Below are 24288 nucleotides of genomic sequence, written 5' to 3'. Positions count from 1 at the left end.
TTATATGATTACAAAATGAATTACTAATAATTAAAGGGTTCTAAAATCTATCCAGATAATGTAGAAAAGGGCTTGTGGTCTGTGGTGATGCCTTCTATCAGTACCGTTTAAACGTCTTTTAAGGACTGGTGCACCAGCCTCATGGAGTGCTGCAGGGCTTCGGGCTGGCATCAGAGGTGGAAAACATAGTTGGAAACTTTAGTACATGTTGCCCTGCAGGTCACAATCCAGAAACTACTGTTAGGGCCAAGTATTATCGATCAGTTGTCAAAAACACCTGCTGACTGGAGTTTCGCTGGAGTCAAATTTTCAGCTACAGAGCGGCAGTTTTCTTTCAGCCCCATGTGATTATGTGTTGGTTTAACCTTTAAACTGCTGCTTTCATCCTTGGACCCTGACCCCAGCTAAGTGTTGAGAAATGCCAGAAAGTTAGTATTTAAACAGCGATGGAGGAGTAACCAGCCAGGCTTTAACCTGACTAATGATCTCCAGACTGGTGAGTCAGTGCAGGTCACACATTAGCTTACAACCCACTCAGATATTTCACCACAGAGGAATGCAATTAAAGGTCTTCTGAGTGACGGTATTTCGGTCAGAGCCACTTCCAGCAAAGTTTATAATGCCTTAAACAAGCAGTGCAACAACTGTGGCATGCGGTTTCTCTAATCTGGAAAGTCCCAGCTGGTCAACAGAGGATAATCTGCTTCAACAACATTAAGTCAGCACTTAAAATAAAAGATTAGACAGTTAACAACAGCACAAAAATATCTGGTAATAGTAAAAGCCTGATGTGACAATAATGAGGTCTGAGCTGGGTGATGAGGGGGATTGGAATATAATGGCTGTGGGAAGGAATTTAATTTTCATCCAGTTAAAACAAAACTTTATTTGCAATGGATATACAGTATACATTCAATACATTATTGCATGCATGGCCCACACTGTATTTCACTTAAGTGTGCAGATTACAGACAGCAATCAGCCACCCAACATCAACATTAGCTAATTATTTTTGTGTTCAGATCAGATATCAGATACAGATGACGCAAATTACAGCGTCAGCCTGGTCTCTACCTTTTTATACTGTCCCGACCTCACCTGCACGCTGTTATCGGCAAAGGGCGACACACCCACTGCCCACAGGTTGGAGCCCAGAAACATCCCGACCACAGCAAAACACAACAGGAAAGTAATGAAATACAGGCAGAGGGCAGATAAATACACTGCCACACTTCTGGCACGTCTGAAGTGACAAAAGAGATTCATTTTGTATAAGCCATATCATTGTTTTTTAGGAAAATTCTGCACAGTTTAACTTTGAAAACCTTCTGTAAATTTGTGTATATAGACAATGGCTGTTACGAAAGTTAAATATATAGTTGTAGTTACTTTTCATGATTACTTGGGGCACTTAAACTGCAAAAAAATTACAAAACACTGACCGTTCTAGCCAAACTGTTATTGTCTCCCTGTGCTACCTCGCCTTAAATAAACTATGTGACGTGGGAGCGACCAATCAGCTGCCAGAGTTTTGGGCGTGGTCATCTGAGCAGTCCTCTGGGAAATTTGGTCAACTGATCTGGGTGCAGGAGGTGCAACATGTCTTTCATTTTTCCTGGATGAAGTATTCGATGCAGGTTTTTGTCATTTTTGAAACCCGAATACACTCAGAAATACAGATGTGTATTTGACATCTGCACTGTAACTGTGGAATAAAGTGGTGAAACAGCCTCCTGCTGTTGGTCCTGTGTGGTTTCATTTTTTAACAAGAGTCGCAGGTGAAATCCTCTTTTTGTTTTAATTTTTATCAATAAATCAATCTAAGTACCTGAATTCTGTACAAACGGAAAAACTATACTTTCACATTTCACATGTGCGCAAAATCACAGAACAGATCTGCCTACAGAGCTGTGCATTCTGCGTTTCTGCACTTGTTCTGGATTTCCAAAAATAAGATGTAAGCCACAGTCACAGGGTGCTTCACAAATATAAATCTCCTTTGTATGACCCAAAGTCACTGATCAATTCAGTCTACAGAGTTACATAAACAGTGAAGGACGCACGAAGCTCGACCGGTTCAACTCATATTGTTTCATGTTATTTTGGCCAAGGATCAGTTCAGTATGCTGTGTCATTAACTTGCTGTTATGGTAACAAGGGCAGAGGTCACAGACCGAGACTATGACGCTGGGAAAGTAGAGAAGAAAACCCTCATGCCCCGATGAGGAGGATTTGTTTTTGTCTTTTTCCCCTCTCACTTAATCTTCTATTTAAAGGGGCCCTCCACTGATTTTTGACCATTCTTGTTAAATCCAAGGCTAAAAAGTTGGAATATCACTTCAAATTTAGCATATTTTCTATTGGAATAAGATCATCTCTATATACAAGACATTCAGTGGCTAATGATGAATGATTATTGACTTGTTCTTCAAACATGCATCACAGTCACTGGCTCACGAACAGCTGTGTGGCTATAACGTCCAATCATATTCATGCAGGTGCACAGCGCATGTGCAACCTGACACTCATAATTCCTCTGCAGATATGCTCAAGCTTCAGCTGCACTTTGTGTTTAGTGATAATTTGCGTGCGTCAGCTTGCCAACATGCTAAATCAAAATGGTTAACATTGTAAACTTCATACCTGCTTCACATCAGCATGTTAGAGTTTTCATGTTAGCATGCTGATGTTAGCATTTAGCTCAAAGCACTGCTGTGTCTGATAGCGCATTCATGTTGTGTCAGAATAATTGGAAAAATGAGTTCCGGCCAGTGAAAATTCATATGACAGCACCCTCAAGTTGGAACTCAGAAAATGTGCAAAAATTTTAGTGCACTGCTTTGATGACTTGATATGACGTAGGTCAAACCTGCATCTGAACCCAACGTGACCTAGATTAGCTCAAAAAGCTAAAATGCAACGCATCTTGTTTGTAGCTTCCATGCTGTTTCCACATTTCGACTTAAAGGCTCATGAACACACCACTGTTGGAAGAACGATTTCCCAACTCGGGAAATGGGGCCATCCGAGGAACACGTGAATGCACTCGAAGCACAGCCTCACAGAGCCGCTAGCGTGGTTGCAGACTTGTGTTTATCATAGATATCATATACATACATATTGATAAAATGCTATGCATGTTTTCTGCTGTTCACAGAAAAAAAATCCTCCATGAAGAATATGTTCCATTTCTCTGAACATATGAAAGGAGCAGACATTTGTTTTTTCTCTTTTAAACACTGTTCTTCTTCCCTTTCCCCTCATTAGCCTCTTTTCCACAATCCTCCTCCCTCACACAGAAACAGGTGTAGCCTGCAGGATGGAGCAGCTGTTGCCGTGGCGCCAACTCAGCAAATCAGGTCCCACGTTCCAACAAACCCTGGACAGAGTCTCTGGTACCTCCCTCTAACTCTCTACAGCTCACATCACCTTCACACCTTCTTCCACCTCCTCATCCCCCTGCATGCCAGGAGCTGCTGCTTGTTTAGCCACAGCATCACCACCTCTGCGCTGGTCCCTGCCGTCTGTTTGTGCTGGTGTGTGCAAGCACGTCTGCGAGACAAATACAGCAAACTGAGTGGCATAGTGGCGAGCCGACGGTGCATCAACACAGATGAGATACGGGCCCGTGGGATGCTGAGCAGCCAGCCCCCCGCCCCGCAGGCCGGGCGTCTCCGTCTCTGTTTCTGCCTCGGCAAAGATCAAAACCTTGTCAACAAAAAAAGTAACCACCCCCTGCAACCCCACCACCATATGACTGTCCCTTCATCTTCACATCCCCCTTTTTCCGCCATCATCATCCCTTCTTTCCCTCCCACCCTCCCTCCCTCCCTCTGTTGGTGCCCACTGCCTGACTGTCTGCTGTTGCAGCTGCTGCCAGCCTGGCTACAATCACAACACACCAGGGAGAGGACATGGAAGAGGAGACGCAGGGAAAGCAAAACAGTGGAGGGAGTAAAAAAAAGAAAAAAGAGTAACTGAGAGGTAGATTGTATGTTCATAACGTGGGAGGTGGTGGCAGTGTGGGAGGGGGTGTAAGAAGATGAGGAGGCAAAGCAGGCTGGAGGTTTGAAGATGAGGAATGGGGGAGGGGAGACAGAGGACGAGAGGAGGAAGGAGGCAAGAACGGAACAAAAAATGACAAGACGAAAGATGGGAAGGGCTGCAGAAATGAGGGCAAGAGAGGAAGAATTAAATATTGGGAGGAAGCAGCTGAAAAAGGAGGAAGAGCCAGTGCAGGAGAGTAAGAAAAGGCAAGAAGCAGAGAGCGAGATGGGGGAGAAAAGGAACGAGCACTACGAGAAAGAGGGTAATAATGAGTGGATGAAAAGATGCAGGCTGCTGGAGGTAAAGGGAGATGACTGGAGGGAGAGCTTTTTGTCATTTTCCTGGCAGCACATACCAGATGTCTTTGTATCTCAATGGTCTCTCCACTTTCCTTCGGCGTTCACACATCTCATCTCTCAAGAGATTTCAAGCACAGGAAGGCATAAAACACATGCATACACACACATACAAGAGCGCTTCAAACTCCCTCATAACCTGACATCCAAGTATATGTAGTTCAAATACAATATGAATATTTCAAGCGCAGACACATACAGGATATGAATATGCTTTTTAAAAATGTTGCTTCTCAATGACAACCATTTGGGTTATTTATCTAAAAGCAGGGAAATTTCAAAGTAAGTAAATAGCTTCGCTAAGCAGTTACATCCTCTGCATTCAAAGCATCCCAATACATAAACAACATTCAATTAAGGTGAAAAACTGACGCACTCCAGAGCAAGACATGCAGCTAATCACTGGGTCTCTTCCCCGTTCCCCCATGCTTTGATATAGAGGTTGTAGTGAGTATGCTCCCATGTCATTGATACTCTGCTTTGGCTCCGCTCGTACCACCACAGGCCATCGGGGCTCTAATCCTGAGCCGCTCAGTGGCACAGTTTCACCCCGCAGCCATTCACTTTGTCTCCACACAAGCGCAGCTGCCAGATTCGTGTGACCAGGCAGCCTCTCTCTCAGAAGAGATTGAGGTATTAAATGAGGTGGCTTTCTCTTGCCTCTTTTTGCTTGGAGTATGTGTGTGTGTGGCATGAAAAAAGGGAGTTGGTACAGTTTGGGAATTCACAGAGAGGTATGAGCGTCTTTTTTGTGACTGATGACAGATTTTAACTTCTGTGGTTGCTTTAGTTTTACAAATTGCTCAGAGCCAAACTGTTTTTATGCGCAACAACTGCAAAACATCGGGCTGTATGTTACAATAGACCTAAAGACGACTGTACTCAGCTCTACAGCAAAGAGAGAGAGAATCCCCTCATGCCTTGATCACTTTGGTGATTTTTATTCACGACCACTAGATTGAAAAAACTACAGATGCGTTTTGTCACGACACATTCATCAGAGCACGATGCTGACGAGCCAGCTCTGACGAAGGCCTCCGAACAAAACGTGTCAATAAAAAAACAAGATGATTGTTGTGACATCTTTGCCCACAGTGTCGCCAGTTTCCTGTATCTATTTTGGAGAAACCAACATGTTCAAGAGTGTTTCTACTCTTCTTATACTTATGATGCAAAACAACCGCCCACAAGGAAACAAAAAAAAAAGCTTCATTTAACTTTCAAGTGACTCATCTCACCTGATGCTCAGTTTTTCACTTGTTTTAAGACAATAAGACCTGAAAATGACAGAAAATCACATTCAAATAATTTTCTGTGACACAGCTCCTGTGTACTTGTATTTGGCCATATTTCGATAAGATTTTGATTGATTGTTGAGCCCTAGATAACACAGCGCTGAGCAGCGCTGTCAGTTTCAAGTCATTGTATTACACTTGACATCCATGAGGTATGGATGGACTGGAGCTCTCAGTGGGCTGTCCAGGAACAATGCGACATGTTTACATGTCAAGTCTCTCCACTCCTGAACATAAATGTTGAATAAAACATGACATTCTAGCATTGGCTCCCAGGGTTACAGACTCCGTACAAACATGCTGTTGACAGCCTGTTGTTTGGCTGAAGTGTCCTCTACTTGACTCCGCTACGAAAGTGGGTGAAGGACTTTCGGCTCGGGGGACACCCACCGCCTTCTCTGCTTGGCCTGACTCCCCACTCTCCGTGCCAGGCTGCTGGCAAACAACAATGACCCTCTAACAACAGAGTCAACAGCCACCGAACATACAACAGCCCAGGAGGTGCCAATGTGAGTGTGAATGTGTGACATTACTGTGTTGGTAATACGGAAATGTACAGCTTTGCCCCCTTGGCACACAAAGTCATATTGTACTTGTAATCGGGAGCATTATTCCACAAGAAACTTTGACTTAAGCAACCATCAGCATGATAGCTAAAGTAAAACAAGAGCAACACAAATGTATTGTTTGTGTTGCTCCAGCTGAGTGGTTCCCCCGAGTTACACTTCTTTGTCATCTTGACTTTAATTTCAGATGACCTCTCGTGCTGCTGCTTCTCGGCCACTTCGTCTGAGTGAGGAGCTGAGGTGAATTTGAGGCGATGACGAGGAAAGGCGCTGCCTGTAGCATTTAACCGTGTGTGCTTACTGCACTGCAGCCCCACTGCACTGTCTGCCTGTGTCCTGACTCAGAGCAAAATACTCTTTGGGCCTGTATTGCAGAAATGGACTGAGAAACACAAGAAGCTATAAGATCAAGTATATAATCCACTGGTGTACAGTATGTGTTTGCATACTGTGCTTGTGCATACGGATACAGTTTCAAGACCAAAATGTGACAAAATCAAACATTTGTACATCGATCACAAGCAGCAAATCAAACCGCAGTACTGCAGCTCCACATCAATGTGGTGTGTTTATGACTAACACTGTTACTCAGCTGTACTATGCAAATTCATAATGTACAACAACATACAGCAGGAGGAGGTGTAAATGTGTGTCAGTATGTTTGGCAGGTCCACAGAGAGCCTGAGCTGCAATGCAGTAAAAGAGAGCATCGGGGAGTCGCCGTTAACTGATTTCAAATCAACTTTTTATCGACCAGTGGAGAAAAACAATTGTTATGTGTGTGTGTATGAGTGCGTGGGCGCGTGCATGTGTATTCATTTGGACTCACGCAGCCATTGACTGGTGTCACTGTTTGGTTTAGTTGTGTCACTGTGGCTCTCCCTCTGTCTCTCACTCACTGAGACAGACTGAAACTCAGCAGTGTTTCCTTCTGACAGCGAGGCAACACAAACATCTGTTAGCAGTGTGGCTGAGTTCACATGGTGCCAGAGAACTGAGAAAGAGTCCAAAGTCTTTCCAACAATCTACACTCTCAGACTCGTCCCTGTTTTATGTCATCAGCCTGACTAGGCTATAGATATGAAAAAGTAAAATCAACCCGAGCACAATGTATAACACGTCCTGTATTGCATTCTGGTCTGACGAGGCTACTGTCAGCGCAGAACTCAATATCTCTCTGCTTTTCTCCCTCTTGCTGCAGCTGTCAGACTAAGCAGTGAGTTAAAATACTCCAGTCTAGACCTGTAGTGGTGGACTGAATGCTACTAGCCGCTAGCTTGGTTACACAGCTACGATATTAACTTATTTCTGTGGGTCACTCAATATAACTGGAGCTAATTTGAATTGAAAATAATTTATAGAAGCTGCAATGCCCATAAATTTACTTGAAGTTTAGTAGACCTACAAGACAATTAGGAAGATTTATGTATGCTACATCTACTGCGACTCAGGCCGTCATTATAAAGAAATGTTTTAGGGCTCAGATTATCACCTATTACGAGCCCTTTACATGCTGGGGCTCACATGGTTCCAGCTGTTCCATAATCTGTGCATTTGACTTGAACTTGAGATGTATTGGTATAATGTGGCCCACAGTACTGACAGACACTGAGAGCGGAGAACTGCAGCCTACAGTCCATCAAGAGCGTTAGCCTTAAATCTGCAGCCAGCCCACTGAGCAAAAGAAGAATGGTTTGACCTCTTCTCAGACTGGCCTTATACTTCTCCCTATTCCTGCATTTATCTCTCCCTCCCCCCATCCATCTCCCCATTCCCTTTCCTAACTAAGCCTCCAGGGGTTTCTCTACAGCCACTGCATTCCTGCTCTGCTCCTCTGCCCATCCTGCCTCCATCTCTCCGCTCTGTCATTCACGGCCTACAGTCGCCCCTTGCTGCTGTATCGCCCACCCTTCGTCCACCATCCCCCCTGCAGTGACTCCTGCCATTGTGAGCTCTGCTCTCACTCGGTCCTTGGCTGCTGTGTGAGAATGGGGTCATTGTTGCCCTGTTGCAGTGTGTACATGAGTGTGTGTGTTTGTGTATATATATGTGTATGATAGTAGGAGGGTGAGAGTTATTGCCCTAGTGCCAGCATGTCCTGCTGTCCGACCTCCATATGCACACAGACCAACACACTCAAGTGCACACACACCAAGTTTCCCAATAACCTGTAATCCTGGTTTTCTATACATTTCTAAACATTTGACAATGCCTGGCGAGGATCTGTCACATCCAAACGCTGCTTTGTTAAATTAAATAAGTTGACGCTCTGTAAATATTTTGCAACAGCTTTGCAAATGTTGGTATTACTTTGCTCATATATGCACACATGGAGAAATGCTCTCCACAGTCTGCAGCAGTCATGCATTTTGTTTGATTGTTGCATTATTTTGGGGGAAATGTGAAAAATTTCCCAGCTTAGGTAATCATTAAACTGACGCCAGCATTGTTGTGTACTTCAGGTGGATGCACATCAGTTACACCTGGCTGTCGGTGTGGATATTTAGTCATGACTTACCTCAACATAAGAGTTTGTGTCGTATTGTTATTTCCTGATGCCCAAATCTCCACATGAATTAGAATTACAGGCTAAGTTTGAACTTGCTAACAGATGGTGCAGCCAGCTCCGGGTCTGCATCAGTGAAACTGGTTTTACTGCAATGTGATTTTAATTAGTGCTAGTGTTGTAATAATACAGCAATTTCCATTTCCTTATTTCTTCCATTTTTTGGTTAAAGAACCCCAGACTTAATTATGCACTGCACCACCAGCAGCACATCTGAAACTAATCTATGCCCTTAATAACAAAAGGAGCCATATCTATACATATCACACATATCCCTCTACTGCACAGCCATGAAATTCTTCATCACCTCAGGCTAAAAGACGTGCGATAGCGGCCTCTTCCTCTGTATTTTGTGGGCCAGCCATATTGCTAGCTCACACTCCAGTTAGTCACAGTCTCGGCCTCCACCGCTCTGTCTCTCTGAGGGATTAGCAGCCGGCACTGGCCACCACTCTAATCCTTTCCTCAACAGACTCGCTCTTATATTCTCTCTCCCTCTCTCTCTCTCTCACACACACACACACACACACACACATAGCCAGATGCAGGCTTTTCAATGACTCTTTGCCATATCTCACCTTGCTAATCTGTTGACTAGCTATTATAGCACTTATGCGCAGCGCTGCTGCTGATGTCATGGTAGCGTGTTTAACACACGAAGCAAAATGAAAAGAAAAATCCCAAAGAAACAGCCCTGTTATTACATCAATTTGTCTTTTCTTGCTTTGTAATCTAAACTCTCTCTGAGCAAACAGCATACTTGACAAGCCTGCTTTGAGACACTATTCAGATGATTGTTTACTGTGTAAACATGGCTTCCATTTGCAGCTACAGCAGTCAAAACACTTAATATAACAGTGAATGCCAACTGCGCTCTGTCTTGTTGTGTGTCTATTAGCCTCTGCGTTCACACTTTATCACCACAGAAGCTACACCTAAATCAGCACTTACATTCACCTTTGATGAAGTGTTTCATTAAGGTGAAGACGACTTATCTAAAATGTTGAAAGGGGAAGACAAACATTAGCCGTTTGTATGTCTATTGTCAAGCTCTATGATGTTTACTGCATGTACGAGCAGGCTGCAGGTACAGATATGACCCGTGTCTTGCTGCAGTGAGCGACAGGTGATCAGCTCACCTGTATTGTCTTACCTGCAGCTGACTCACAGCCTCTTTACAGCTTCTATATAAAGTGTCAGTGACTCTCGGTGACGTACATGTACCTTAAAAAGGAACCGTGGCTGAGTCTCACATCCTGGCAGAAACAGGACAGACCATAACGATCTCAACTAAAGGTCCGCTTGCTCAGCTTTTTACACAATGCTCATCGGTCAATGAAGTTTGTTTCACACTGAATTAAAAGAGAGAAATTGGGACTGTGTGATGTGGTAGCTCCAGAACAAGCAGGTATGTGGACCTTGAGGCTGTTCTTGAGGTCATGAATGAACTGTCCAGCTCAAGTTAATATATGTGTTTGATTTTTAAGAAGTTAGAGCTTTAATCATTATCTGTTAACTGCAGTCTAAACTTTTCTAGAGCATGAATCTGAATACACACTTGCTGAGGTGAATGATTATGAACTAGTTAGTTACTGCAAAAACCCCCTGTTTGCACCCAGTTGGGGATCTCTGCTGCGTGTCCCTTCCCACATTTCCTGTCATCTCTGCGCTGTCACTGCACTGTAAAATTCCCAAACAAATACGCGATCAGTTACGAACCTTCATAACTGGAGCTGAGCCACAAGTCACCGATATCACAGGCTAGGAAAGCCAGACAAAGCCAAATATCTCAACGTACTCCAAATAACTCCATCACAATACTGTTACTCATGAATTTTGGCACTTTGAGAGGACATTTACATGACAGTTTCTCAATTATACAAATAATTATCAGCAATAAGGTGGTGACATTTATTCATTCATTTCATTCAACTATAACTAACTCACTTTAGTTCACAAAATTCGCATCCTTAAAATTAAGAGAATAATGTGATAATGTGATAGCCAGAATCAATATCTACTCTCATATAATAATAATAATAATAATAATAATAATAATAACAATAACATATATAAGAGCATATATATATATATATATATATATATATGGTCAAAACAATTAGTTTAATTTGATTACCTTAATCTTGGAACAACATGGATTGTCAATTGATCAGTCAATTGATTTTTTGAGCAAAAAATGCCAAAGATTCACTGGTTCCAGCTTCTTGAATGTGAATAGTTACTGGTTTTCCAAGTCTTCTGTGACAGTAAACTGAATATCTTTGGGGTTTTGGACTGTTGGTAAGACAACTAATCAAGAAATTAATCAACAGATTAATTGATGATTAAAGTTGCAGCTTTTCTCTCACACAATAATACTGATATTATATCATTGTATCTTTTATGTCTGAAGTGATCAAGGGCACTGAGTGTTTCCACTGTTTCTACTTTAATCCCACGCGTCAATCAAGCCAAACAAGGGGGACTGTTGCCCTATGCTTTGAGAATCTGGAGGCTGATCCAGGATCAGAGTGACAGGTAAGGCATGACCACAGGTGGCAATGACCTGCCAACCCACAAACAGGCTGTGACATCACTCTAAGGAGGTCATGGTAATCAGATTATCGCCGTAACACCGACTCGCTCACCACTGAGCGCCTGACCGACAGCAACACTCAGCAGGTTAAAACACAGAACACGCTCTCCCACGTGCACGAGGACACGCCTTAAAAAAACAGCTTTCACTCTGCTGGGATAAAATTAGATGAAAGCATTGCGACTGGGCTGAAAATAAAATCCCAGCGTTGTAAAATGCTTGCAAAGCTTCAAACACACGTTGAGCAGTGTCACGTTTTGCCTTGATGAATTCCTCTTCTGTGGGAGAATGAAGTCTGTTTACTGAGCACAGAAGCCGGCTGATGGAAGACAGCGGAGAGGCTCGGGGGCCTGAGCTGCTCTGTAACCGCAGTGATGCCAAGTGGTCGGCGGTTTGAAGAGGACACCTGAGACCAGCGCACCTGGACAATGAGCTGAGGTGTAACCCTAAACTGAGATGAACCGCTGTTTATCCCCCGCGCTCTCCTTCTCTCGCTCTTTCCCATCAGTGTCCTCTCTCGCTTCATACATCTCAGCTCCCTTTCTTCCATCCCGTTATTCTCCCAGTGGTGGAATGTAGGAACTTTGATCAAGTACTGTACTTAAATACAACTGTGAAGTACTTTTCTTGACTATTTCCATTTTATGTCACATTGTACTTCCACTCAACTACACTTATTACACTACACTATTTACTCGTAATACATTGCAGATTTAGATTGCTAATGCAAAATATAAATCATCTAATAAATTATGATATGTTATTATCAATCAAGCTACCCAGCAGTATATAAATAAAAAAAAAATCCCCTCCTTTACCAGCTGCAACATTAAAGTGGGGTACACATTAATGCATCAACAATTATCATTCATTGATTATTAATAAAGCAGTCCAGTAATGTAATATCTATGACTCTGAAACGGAATGTTCTGCACAATTAGTACTGAGTATTTCTACACTGCAGTATCTCTTCTTTTACTTAAACAAAAGACTTGACTACTTCTTCCAACGCTGTATTCTCAGAATCTGACTGACTGCCTCTCTCTACTCTTCCTCTCCTCACCCTCCTGGGCATCACAAGGCTAATTCAAACATCCGTCAGTATGGGTGGGCGTCACAGTCTAATCACATACTTAACGATTACCACCCACACATGTCCAGCAAGAATCATCATTCAAGGGGAAAAGAGGGCCCAAACCCTTCCTGAGACATTCCTGCATTTCTTCAGTTGCTATTTTCACACAAACAATACTCTAAATTGGGAGACTGACATTTTGTGCAGCAGCTGACAGCGGCTAGCAGCTGTATGACTCAGCGACACAGAAGCAGGGCCCATGTCACCATGGAAAAGGCTGCGTTATGGTGTTGTTGCCAAGGCTCTGCTGTCCAATACGCATCTGATCCCCCATTACTCGTTACACTGGAGTTGCAAAGGGAGGAGGGAGAAAATGGGGAAGAGGCCTGCGTGTTGAAGAGTGAGGCGTGATAGAAAAGTGAGAGACTAAAGAAGTGAGGGATTGAAGATTAGGAGACATTTCAGCAGATCAGCAGCAAGTGTGTTAGAGCTACTCTTACTTTGGCTGTCTCCCTCTTTAAAAGGACTTTAGTCAGCATCCTGAACACTCCACCCATATTTATACACTCCCTCCTCCATCACTCATATCACTTGGAATAAACACACACCTGCATGTCAACCTGCATGTATACACACACACACACACACACACACACACACACACACACACACACACACACACACACACACACACACACACACACACACACGTGCACTTAGATGATCACTGTGTGTTATGTCTTTGATGCACCAACAACTGCAACTGCGTCTTTAAACAGCAAGTAGCACAAAGGACCAAAAATAGCACAGTGAGTTGCAGAGCAGAACTGCTCTCCTTGAGGAGGGGAGGAAAGAGGAGGAGGATGAAGAGCAGGAGGAGGTGCAGGGAGAGATGACAGGGAAAAGATGGCAGAAGGAGACCAGCTCTCCAGGACTTAGGCCTTCCTGCTGGCTTCAATTTAACTTTCTCATCCAGCGTCAACTTGTGGAGATTGTATTCAGTGACAACGCTTCACATAATCACATTTCTAAGAAAGTCGTGAAATCATTAGGAGAGGGCTGAATGTTTGTACATTCGTAAATGTCCACCATGCCTGTGAATGAACAGTCCAACACCCAAAGACTCTTCATTTACCGTCATAAATGACAAACAAAAGCAACAAATCTGAAAATGCTTGAAAATGGACTGAAATGATTAATCGATTACAGACATGTCCTGCACCTGACCAAGAAATAGTCCCACACATAACACACCTGTAAAACCACGTGTCATTTAAACACCCACTTCAGTTTTTGTACAAATTGAACAAATACTATTATTACTACTACTACTACTACTACTACTAATATGTTAATTACTGAGCTTCAGAGGCTGATTTCATTACCTGTGGACAGAGCCAGGCTAGCTGCTTCCCTCTGTTTCCTGTCTTTGTGCTAAGCTAAGCTAACTGTCTCCTGGCTACAGCTTTGCATTTACCACTCAGACATGAAAATGGTGTCAATCTTCTCATCTTGCGCTGTCTAACAAAGATAATAAGCGTATTTCTCAAAATATCAAACTGTTCGCTTTAGGCTATGTTTGAGCCTTGCAATATAATGAGTATGAAAAATTGCCCTGATACCACTGTTAGCATTAGCCTATTATTCTCACCTTGTGTCAATATCGCTGTCACAGATTCATATCAGAACACTTCATCTGTCTGATCTACTGTGCAATCAAGCCATAAAATACTGTTTCCCTGCCAATGTCTTTAGAAACAGATGAGAGGCGAAAAAAACAATACTCAGTTGCCAGTTTATTAGGTACAACTGGCTAAAAGTCCAATGCATCACTTCTGTAATAAATGCTACCTTCATGAAGGTTAGAGTCTTCAGCTTTTGTTGGAAGAGTTTCAGCAACTCATGATTCACTTCCACGAGCTGTTATTTGGCTCTTTCAACCACATATCACGCTTCTACTGTTGTATTATTTCTGTTGTGCTCTTTTGTCTATCTCATAATATCAAAGAGCGTAGACTACATATTAGACAAAGCTTATAGTGTAACGCGATACAATTCAGCAGCACCACAAACTACAGTATCTAAAATGATCAGAAAGTACTGCAGACCTGTGTTGTGTGAATCTGTGGGGCTTTATCTTGTATTTTAGTCTATATTATATAGATACTGTATGTGCAGCCTGTGCCTGGAGTTTGACCCCACCTGTCCTCATTAAACCTCTCAGCTGTGAGTAAAATGATACATACAGATGAATGAGCTTTAAGGTTCATTATTCACCTTGGAAATTGTACTGTGACAAAGAATATCTCAGCACAAGGTCTACTGAATGTAAATATTCTGGTGCCTTCAGACACACTATGATCATCTAGCCTGTATATGACCACCTGTTACTACATGTACATCTCAGGTCACATGATAAACTCCATCTACTGATGAAGACCACAAGATGTGTCCTTGTTGCTGTGTATATAATAAGTTCTATAATATATATAATATAATAATAAGTTCTGCTTTGAAAATAGAGACACTCTGTTTTTTTAACTTATATATCAATTAACCTCCCAAAACAACTCTCCTCTTCAGTTCTCATGATGTTCTCACCAGTGTTATGAAATTCAAATCAGATATTATCTAATTTGCTTATTTACACAGAGAATAAGTCTCACGTATTTAATGTACTTACTGTTGCTGGACTTGAGGTCTCTGTGGATGATGGGTACGAATGCCTGGTTGTGCAGGTAGTCCATCCCAGTGGCAATCTGGACCGCCCAGTTCACCAGAACCCTCGGAGGGACCTTCTTTCCAGCAAGCGCTCGGTTCAGAGCCCCCCCTCTGGCGTACTCCATCACCAAGCACAGGTTGGGTTCCCGCAGGCAGACCCCACGTAGAGCGATTATGTTGGGGTGCCGTAGCATCCAGAACAGCCTGGCCTCCTGCCGCACGCTCTCTGCTGTGACACTAATATCCTCATCAGGGTCTTGCCTGGCAGCCTTTACTGCTACTTCTTCTTTCCGCCATACTCCTTTGTACACCTTTCCAAACCCACCAGCTCCAATCACCTCCTCCAGAAGCAGTTCTGAGAAGTCTATCTCCAAGGGGCATTCGCCCACCCCACCTACCACCAGCCCTCCTGCGGTCAGCTGCTGGTAGTTGGCAGCGTCCCCCTTCGTGACGTAGTTGCTTGGAAAGATACCCACCTTGTCCTGGATCTTACCTGTCCACCAACCCTCGTCCCCAGATACTTTGGAGTCTTTGGAGAGAACCTCAAGCAGGTCCCCACGCCGCAGGGTTAACTCCTCATCTGCTGTGGCCTCATAGTCAAACACTGCCGTCCAGTAGGGGTTGGGGTTGTTGGCCCCACAGCGGTGACCAGGGTGAGAGTCTGGGGAGCCAGAGGAGGAGATGGTGGAGGAGTTCCAGCTGCTACCATTCTCCACCTGTAAGACCGGAGCCGGAAACATCGGCGGCGGAGGGGTCATATTCGGAGGCATGGAGGAGGAGGAGGAGGTAGTAGAGGAGGGGGGTCCGGGTGGGATTAGGCAAGGGGGAGGCGGGGAGCAGCAGCCCCCACAGCTGGTGCAGGACAGGGGGGCTGCTGTGCTGCTCGCTCTGCCGTATGGGTTCATGGCAGCCTGACTGCTGTTTGACGCTGTAGGTCTGCCCTCTGTCAACTCAGGCACAAAATCCATACAGGGCCCATTGACAGAGACGAGGCGTCCTCGACCATCAGTGGGGGGGAGAGGGGATCAGAGGATCAGAGAGCTGCAACTGCTCTCCCCCATCACCACATCTCGCTGTTGAAACTGTGCCAAATTCTGTCACCGGTTGCTGCTGTCCTGTTGCTACGCAGTGTGTAAGTAACATGTATTCCCAAAGGCAAGTTCACGCAGGGACAATGTACATCAGGTCAAACAATGACACTCAGCTGAGCAGATCCATGAGTGTACCCCCCACCCCCACCCCCGACCCAATTGACTGCTTCCACAATTGTATCTTTTAGCAAGCTGCCACAGACTCTCACAGGAGATGGGAATATGTGTTTGTCTAAGAAACAGCAGGTCTGATGAAGTCCTTTAGAAAGATGCCTTCAGTCTAATGAGTTCTTGATCAATGAGTGAGTTGTGAACCTGAGTCAGGACATGATTTTTCTCTCACTGGCCTCTGAACTGCTGCCTACCATTAATAAAACATTTACATACTCGATAACAATGTCCTACATTGCTGTTACAGTAAGAGTTAATCTAAATTTAAGACAAACTTAATCAATGCTCATGGTTCAGTTTTGAATCCTTTGCCCTCATAAATACATAACCTCTTCTATAGTCAACATTAGCCCATTGGGAATTAGTGTCTTGACTCCGGAAGCTACACTCAGAGGCAATAATGAAACCACTTAATTTTACTATGAAATATGGACTATTTAGGCTGCCAGTAAAAACAGAAGTCTGTGTTTGAGCTGAGTAAAATCCTCTGAGCAGGGGTCCTCATTATTTCTCATCCAGCCCAGCGTAGATTCAACTCCCCCGCCAGCCATCTCCATGAACATGGGCTGTTTTCTCTGCTTCTACTGTGGTCGGAAATTTCCGCTGATATTCGCCCTACATCCCGACAAGCCGGTCCACACTAAATCCTACATGCATGGTCACTCATGAGCCGTTTCAACGTCCCTGAATAGCTTTTATCGAAGAAGCCCCGTCCATTTTAAGACAGCAGGGGAATAACAGAAGCAAGCTCACGCCAGGTATTCAATACAGAGCTGTAAAGCGGCACCGTGTTCAGCAGCATCCGGCCAACTCTGAGCACAACAAACCCGCCTCCGTCTCTGCGCAGCGGCCTGGTTCAGTCGCCTCTGCTGGGCTACATTTGTGATGGTGACGAGTCCCCGACTGGGAAAGAAACTCTTCTTCACTGGAGGCAGTAAAGGGATGCCAGCATTTCTCATTATCCCGCTGCGTCGCGAGCACGCGTGGCAGTTTCAGATCATCAATTAATAGTGCTGTAGCGAGGGTGCGGGGTTGTTGAAATGTCCACAGCTTCCTTAGGAACGACAGAAAGCATCACACGGTGGCAACAAGGTGGAAAAGATTCTCAGCGAAGGTTTGCATGGAGGCATTGCAGCATTACGGTATCTCTGATCCGAGAGGACGAGACGAAATGAAGCGATGAAGGGATTCACTCCATGTTTCCTCCATCAATAGATCGACACCCCGTCTTAATAATAATAATAATAATAATAATAATAATAATAATAATAATAGGCTAGTAATACTAACAGAATATGGTTGTTTATTATGCGCGTAAAATGTTGTATGTATCCAGTCTCCTCTTGCGTCTTCCGCCCCGAAAAGCTTTAATTTTACTACGTAAACAATTCGCGTTTACTGTAACCTAACCTGGACACTGAGGGCAGCAACATCCACCGACATCGTCGCATGGGCGTGTGGTTGCATCCGAGTAAGAGGGACCATCCAGGTCAGTAACCCAGTTTAGTGACAAATGAAAACGCTCCCGGGAGTCCCTGCGCGTGCTGCTCAGCCAGCAGTCCGGAGGTCCATCGCACTCAGCCAGGCTTTATGTCCAAAAAAGACGTGACATTTCGAGCACCGAGCTGTCAGTCTGTGGGCTGACTTTGCATCCGAATACACCGGGGTGCCGTTCACGTACGTACGGACAAGTGCTTCCTCTGTCACTGATCTACAACACACAGGGATGGCTAAAGCGCGCACGCTGCTTACGCACCCACTCCCATCACATGCGCGCAGATCGGGGCGCAGCTCGCCGCGCAGGCCGGAGAGGAGGGCGCCACAGCCTGTTGGAACGGGGCTGGGCAGCGCTGGTGGTGATGGTGTGCGGTTGCATTGTGGGTAATGTAGTTTATGAGGGATCTCCTGCTGACCCACATCATTCTGGCAGCTCATGACCAAATAATTAGCAATGGTATAATCATAAGGAAAATGATGGGTGTCATCAAAGATATAGTTAATTTATCCTGCACTGCAGTGCCTTGCCCTATTGAATGAAGACCAGCAGTAGACAATGGATTACAATGATTGACTTAATTTATTCTCAGTGAAAAAACGTATCCTCTTCTTTCCTCCCCACATGGTCTGGGTCAAAGGCCAGCAAGAAAACAACACCCCTGTAGCTGGCAGGGATTCAGTGTTTGGCACAAGAACACGATTAGGTAGTTTGAGGTCCAGTGAATCCAATATTCTTCTTATTCTCTCAAGACTAGAATGAGCACACACCTGCAAAAATGTGCCATATGGTTTTTTTTAATGCAAGGAGGGCAGAAGGTGAGGAAAAACAAAGTCAACATTTTTCTTAACATTGCATAAGACTGGGTCTTTCTGAGAGCACATTAGACATTATATGACATGGTTGAGGGTCTTGTACACATGTATGCCATGTGTGATGATGTTATTTTAGTCTAAAGCATAACAATTACGAATCAGAAATTCATTGCATCTCAGAATACAATCAATTGATGGGTTATTCAGACAATATGTAGCAGTGTTAATCACGCCCATCAACTTTTGAGCTATACTGACCCCTGGTGCCTAATGAGTGAAACACAAGTATTTAGTGGTGGCCTTTTTCAGAAATATGAAGTGCTGGAAAGTATTGCATTTAACAGGATATTGTACTTACTCTGCTTTATTTACATGACAGTTTTAGTTACAAGGCACTTTTCATTTTGAATCTTTTCTCAGAAAACCTATGATTCACTTCTAAAATAGTGCGTAGTAACGGGTTCAGCAACAATATAGCAATAGATAGAAAGCATGGTTGTCAAAATTAGGCCCACCTCGACCGGTTACAACATTAACAGTAATGTTATAGAAATAATAATCAGATGATATAGCACATAATACAGTATCATTTCAATGAGTTCTTACACTTTTGATACTTTAAGTACTTTTTGTGGCCAATACTTTTATACTTTTACTTAGGTACATTTTCGATTGCAGGACTGAGTATTTCTACAGTGTAATATTGCTACTTTTACTTCAGAAAAAGATCAAAATATTTCTTTCATAACTGGAAATAGGGGTATATCCTTTGAGTTATTCTTAGTTCTCATAATCCGAACAGGACCTACAGTTTCAACAATTGTTTGCTTCCTTAATCTACCTTTTACCCCCCCCCCCCCCTTTTTTTTAATGTATCTAATGAATGTTTAGCCTATATATAATTTACACTTTAGAGATTCACATTTGTGAGCTCACCATGTGTCTGTTTTTTCGCTTTCTTTTGGTATTGATGTATGTATTGATATGATCATTACCAGTTGACAAAGTCAGAAGAAGTGTAGAAGACTAAAACTGTGGTGGAATTCTCGGTAACCTGTACCTTAATAATTTGATTTATCTTTTAATTTTCGGGTCTTTTCAGGATTTTTTCCCCCCTCAACACATGATTAGATAATTCAGGAAAATTAAATAGTGATTTAACAATTAATATTTTTTAGCATTTATGTTTATTATGTTAATTTGTGAAATACTTTAACTGACGTCTCACAGGACTGATTATGTTTAGCAACCACAAGGTTGTGCTATTGACTAATTTGTGTAAGATGCACAATCAAAATTTGATCATGCAGCAACACAACACCTCTCTCGTGTTCTTTCTATATGAGTTCACACTCACATGCAGTTCCCGTACCTTTAATGTTCACAGTAAACTCTGTCACATTTACCAGATGGTCATTAAAACTACGTGTGTCCACAGTCCCAGCAGTAGTAGTCTGCTGCCCCCTGTGTGTTACTATGAGTAGGTTGCGCCAACCGGAGCTGCGCATGCGCAGTGAGCGTGCGGGCGCAGCTTCGCCGTGGTTTCGGTTGAGCATTCTTGGCAACGTCTCGCTCGGTGAACAGGCAGTCGACCGTCGGCCAACGAGTGTTTCCACAATGTCTGGAGAATAATTTTAACGGAGTAGGAGCCGAGCGGAAACACCGGAGCAGCGTGAGGTAAGACGTGTGCTCTTTTGGTTTTCTCTGAACAGTTTTAATTGAGCAGTGCGGGCTATTCAAAAGCGCTGAAAAGTGACGAGTGAACTAAACGTTAGCGAGCAAGGCGAACGGCGAGAGGCAGCGAAGCCGACCAACTTCAGTCAATGCAGAGAGCAGGCTCCTTACTACGGCTAGTGCTTAGTCTGAATATCGTTACTACTGAAAGCCGCTAAAAGCGACTCAGGGCTTCATTTCGACCTCCGGCCGTTCAACTGAGCAACGTTACATATATACTCTCAAATATGCCGCTACCCGCAAAATTTTAACTACCAAATATACTACAACCTTTCCGATCTCAGAGGTTCCAGAGCGCATGCGCAGAGTGCTGTTCAGACTTCGGATTTGTAGTTTTTCGTACCTGAGTTGATCACAGTTGTGAGGGCCAAGAGAATACGGTAAGACTACAAGTTCCAGACAATGGGAGCTTTGTTTGGGAGCAGAGCTAGCCAGCTAGTTAGCCCGGACGAGCTTTGAATTTCGAGTAGTTGTGCTGCAAATCGGAAGTTGCCATGGCTGGAGATTTGTTTCAGAATGAGCTGCATGGGAGATCTTTTTTGTTTTCTCTACGGTTGCACACACAGGTTTGTTTCCCAGGAGTGTTGCAGTAGTTTTAAGTGACACCGGTTTGCAATGATGGGTTGTGCAACATGTTTAATGTTACCTTAAAAGAAAAAAAATAATCGTGCACCTATGTGGTTGGACATGCAGATTCTGCTCAGATGACAGAAGACGTGTGCACTGTGCGCAGGATTTGCAAGTGCGTAGTATACATATGCATGTATCTCTCTCTCTCTCTCTCTCTCTCTGTATGTATGTATGTATGTATGTGTGTGTGTGTTTACTGAGTAGGGGAGGTGATGATACCTCGGCGTGTCGTCTCCCTTTCATAGAGGTCTCCTGTGTTGCTGCTGTATTCCCCAGCCCTCAGGAAATGACACGTCGAGTATCAGGATGATGGATCTGTCATGCAAGAGCAGCAGAGCATGGCTGCACTGCACATTTTCTGGGCAACATTTACTCTGGTTTCCTCCCATCTGGAACTAATGGAATAATTATTACTAGGGAGAAATCTGCGAATTACCGTTTAGCGTCTAACCCTGGTTATCCTACAGCTTACCCGCCTGTGTTGATCACACCTCTGCCCACTGTTTGCTGTACTATGGGGAAGTCCTGCATTTCATCTTCAGTTTGAGAGGAAATCAGATTTTAATGTAGTCAACATGGCTCTAAACTGTGAAGCTGATGCAGAATGATAAGGTTCTCCTTATTGAACATCCAGTTTCCTTTGATCAAAGGCTGTGTACCAGACTGAAGTCAGTCATGAAATGGTGTCTGTTTATAATTCCCATTAAGAAATTTCCATCTTTTCAATGGAAATTTGTAAAACTAAGCAGACTTAATACTTATGGCCTGTCAACTTATCAGTGTGTGCCTCTCCAGTGTTGTTTAGCTGGAAATCCAGAACACATTACAATTATTAAGCAGTGTCCTGCTTAATGACACACTGCTGTTGTGAGGCCTTCGAGTTTGAAACAGCATCGATTCATGAGGCCACGATATTTACTCGTAACCTTCACAGACGGACTTACTTTATGTGCTCTTTTCCTGTCTCCTTTTGTATGTCTCTACCTGTCTGACAAAGCAGCAAAAATACCATTAATTGATGGTTTGGGGGGAAAAAACTGCAGCACACGTGTAGTTCAAAATGACGTATTACATCAGTGAGTGCAGCTGCATGTCCCTGCAAGCTGTTTTTGATGGATATATTGAAAACAACGGGAGCTTGTGACTTGAAAAAGATGAAGCAAATCTGCAGAAAGTACTACTTCAAAATGTTGTGTAGATACATTGGTGCAGTTAGAATCTTCCATTTCAATGATTATGTTATCAAAAATTGATGGTTTAACTCCTTAAATTCATTACTGCATGGGCCTTTATACGGCGGGGGTGTGATGCTGCCTTAGTTGTGGTGTAGCTCTTTTTCACTTTCCATAGTATGCCAATATAGCCCTTAAAATGACAATGTAAAAAAACGCCATTGGTATTAAATTCTTATTTCATTCTTAAAGTTCTGATATTAACAATGCATCAAATATCAGCCCAGTGTAGACTAATGTTAGGTTAAACAGTGTCCATGCCGCATTTAAAGATTTACATATGTGCTGTGTAGCATGCTGAAGTAAAATACTCTTTGCCAAATGTCACTGCGATATTCAGGTTGAACAATCTGGGTCACGAAAGTCAGTTAAATGTATACTATGCAGGATTTTCCTTAAAAACGTTATCACTTTATGACCCACGAGAAGTGTGTGGCATTGCATTTATATGTAGAGACCCTGCCCTCTGCCTGTATTTCTTATTTTCTTCTTATTTTGCTGTGTGTGGGACCTTTCTGGGCTGCAACCTTTGGGTGATGGGTGTGTAGCCCCCAGCCAATAACAGTGTGCAGGTGATGGGAAATGGCGGACACAGTGCATAGCGTAGTCTCATCTTATACATTCAAAGTGTAGAACTGGGATTGTATAAGAGTTCAAAAATATGCTTCATACCTGTTGGATTTTGTCCCGAATATGTTTTGCTGTCGGTATAACATGATTTTGGGAAGTCCCGCCAGGTCTATAATATCAGTACAAGCCTGTTTGCTTGGGTATTTCTGCAACAATATCACATCATTCATGCTAATCTGTGCTAATTTCATAACTTTGTACACACGTCACGTAGTTGTAAAGCACCTCCAGCAGTTGGCCTGTACCTGTCTCCACTGGGTACGAGATAACAATTGCTTAGATTGTGTGATCCTGAGGAACATCTCATATTTTGTGCTACTTGTTCTGGTGTTTCTTTGCAAACAGCTGCGGGAACAAAGGATCCTGTCTTCAAAGCAAGCTGAACGTGGGCCACCTGAGTTATTTTGCCTGTAAACATTACATTGAATCACCATGTCTTATCTCGGCAGACGTGACTCATCACTAGTTGGTTTCTTCCAGTTCCTTTATTCTTGACAAAGATTTTGAAGAACTCACACACGGGCATGCAGACATAGTCATCTGTTGGGTGAACAATACATTTTTCAAAGAGGGTCTTTTGTGCAGTTTTTTAAGCAACAAAGATTTTTGTTTCGGCTACAGCTCTGGTTAAAGTTCTCCTTCCCCAACCGCGACACCTTGGCAGCCCTCCTGCTGTTTGTAATTTTAGAACGAAAAGCCTCTTGCCAGGTTCCTATTTAATCCTTAGAGGCGTCTTAGTTGAATAAAGGTTAATAGAAATACCCCAAAACTGCCCCTGATGCAGCGCCATCAGTCAGTGAATTCATATGTACGTCGCTTTGGATTAAAGCGTCTGCCAAATGAATAATTGTAATTGTACTGACATTCACTTCTTATTGAAGACTGCTCTCTCTATGTTTATCGCTGCCTCGCGCTGTTGATTTGTACTCCTATTAAACCAACACTGTGATGCAGGTTCAACCCAGGTATGTGGTTAATCTGAGTCGGTCACCACGCGTCATCACACCTGGCATTACAGCCTTCTCCCAACTGGGGCTGAAGGCAGTTGGGACATTAACTGACTAAGATTAAAAAGTGTCTTTAGTTGGGTCGACGTTTTATTTTAAAGTTGCTTTTTCTGACCATTTTAATCAGTTAAAAATAAATTATAATAAGGAGATAAAGACCACCGTAGAGGTGAGCAAACCCTCCTTATTCTTGCAAAAAATACTACTTGTTACAGTGCAGTAATATGGAATCCATTATATACTAATTAGGATATTCACGTA

The 24288-nt window shown here is 43.4% G+C and overlaps 3 protein-coding genes across 3 annotated transcripts in view; 1 reads left to right on the top strand and 2 right to left on the bottom strand.

The window, feature by feature from the left end:
* The window catches only part of map3k10 (mitogen-activated protein kinase kinase kinase 10), a 33061-nt gene extending 15422 nt beyond the window's left edge, over window positions 1–17639 (bottom strand). Inside the window, exon 1 of the mRNA XM_070970245.1 lies at window positions 15185–17639. Within this exon, the coding sequence (XP_070826346.1) occupies window positions 15185–16190 (1006 nt within the window). The 5' untranslated portion in view covers window positions 16191–17639. The remainder of the gene's footprint in view (window positions 1–15184) is intronic.
* ppp1r37 (protein phosphatase 1, regulatory subunit 37) overlaps window positions 1–24288 on the bottom strand; it is a 303049-nt gene that overhangs the window by 95049 nt on the left and 183712 nt on the right. The window lies entirely within an intron of this gene.
* The window catches only part of sipa1l3 (signal-induced proliferation-associated 1 like 3), a 71151-nt gene continuing 67240 nt past the window's right edge, over window positions 20378–24288 (top strand). Inside the window, exon 1 of the mRNA XM_070969839.1 lies at window positions 20378–20471. The gene's annotated coding sequence lies outside the window, so the exon portion shown is untranslated. The remainder of the gene's footprint in view (window positions 20472–24288) is intronic.

The sequence above is a fragment of the Chaetodon trifascialis genome, chromosome 9, assembly GCF_039877785.1.
Source record: "Chaetodon trifascialis isolate fChaTrf1 chromosome 9, fChaTrf1.hap1, whole genome shotgun sequence".
Taxonomy (NCBI): Eukaryota; Metazoa; Chordata; class Actinopteri; order Chaetodontiformes; family Chaetodontidae; genus Chaetodon; species Chaetodon trifascialis.
Note: the sequence above shows the minus strand (reverse complement) of the source record. Positions and strands in the feature narration are given on the sequence as shown.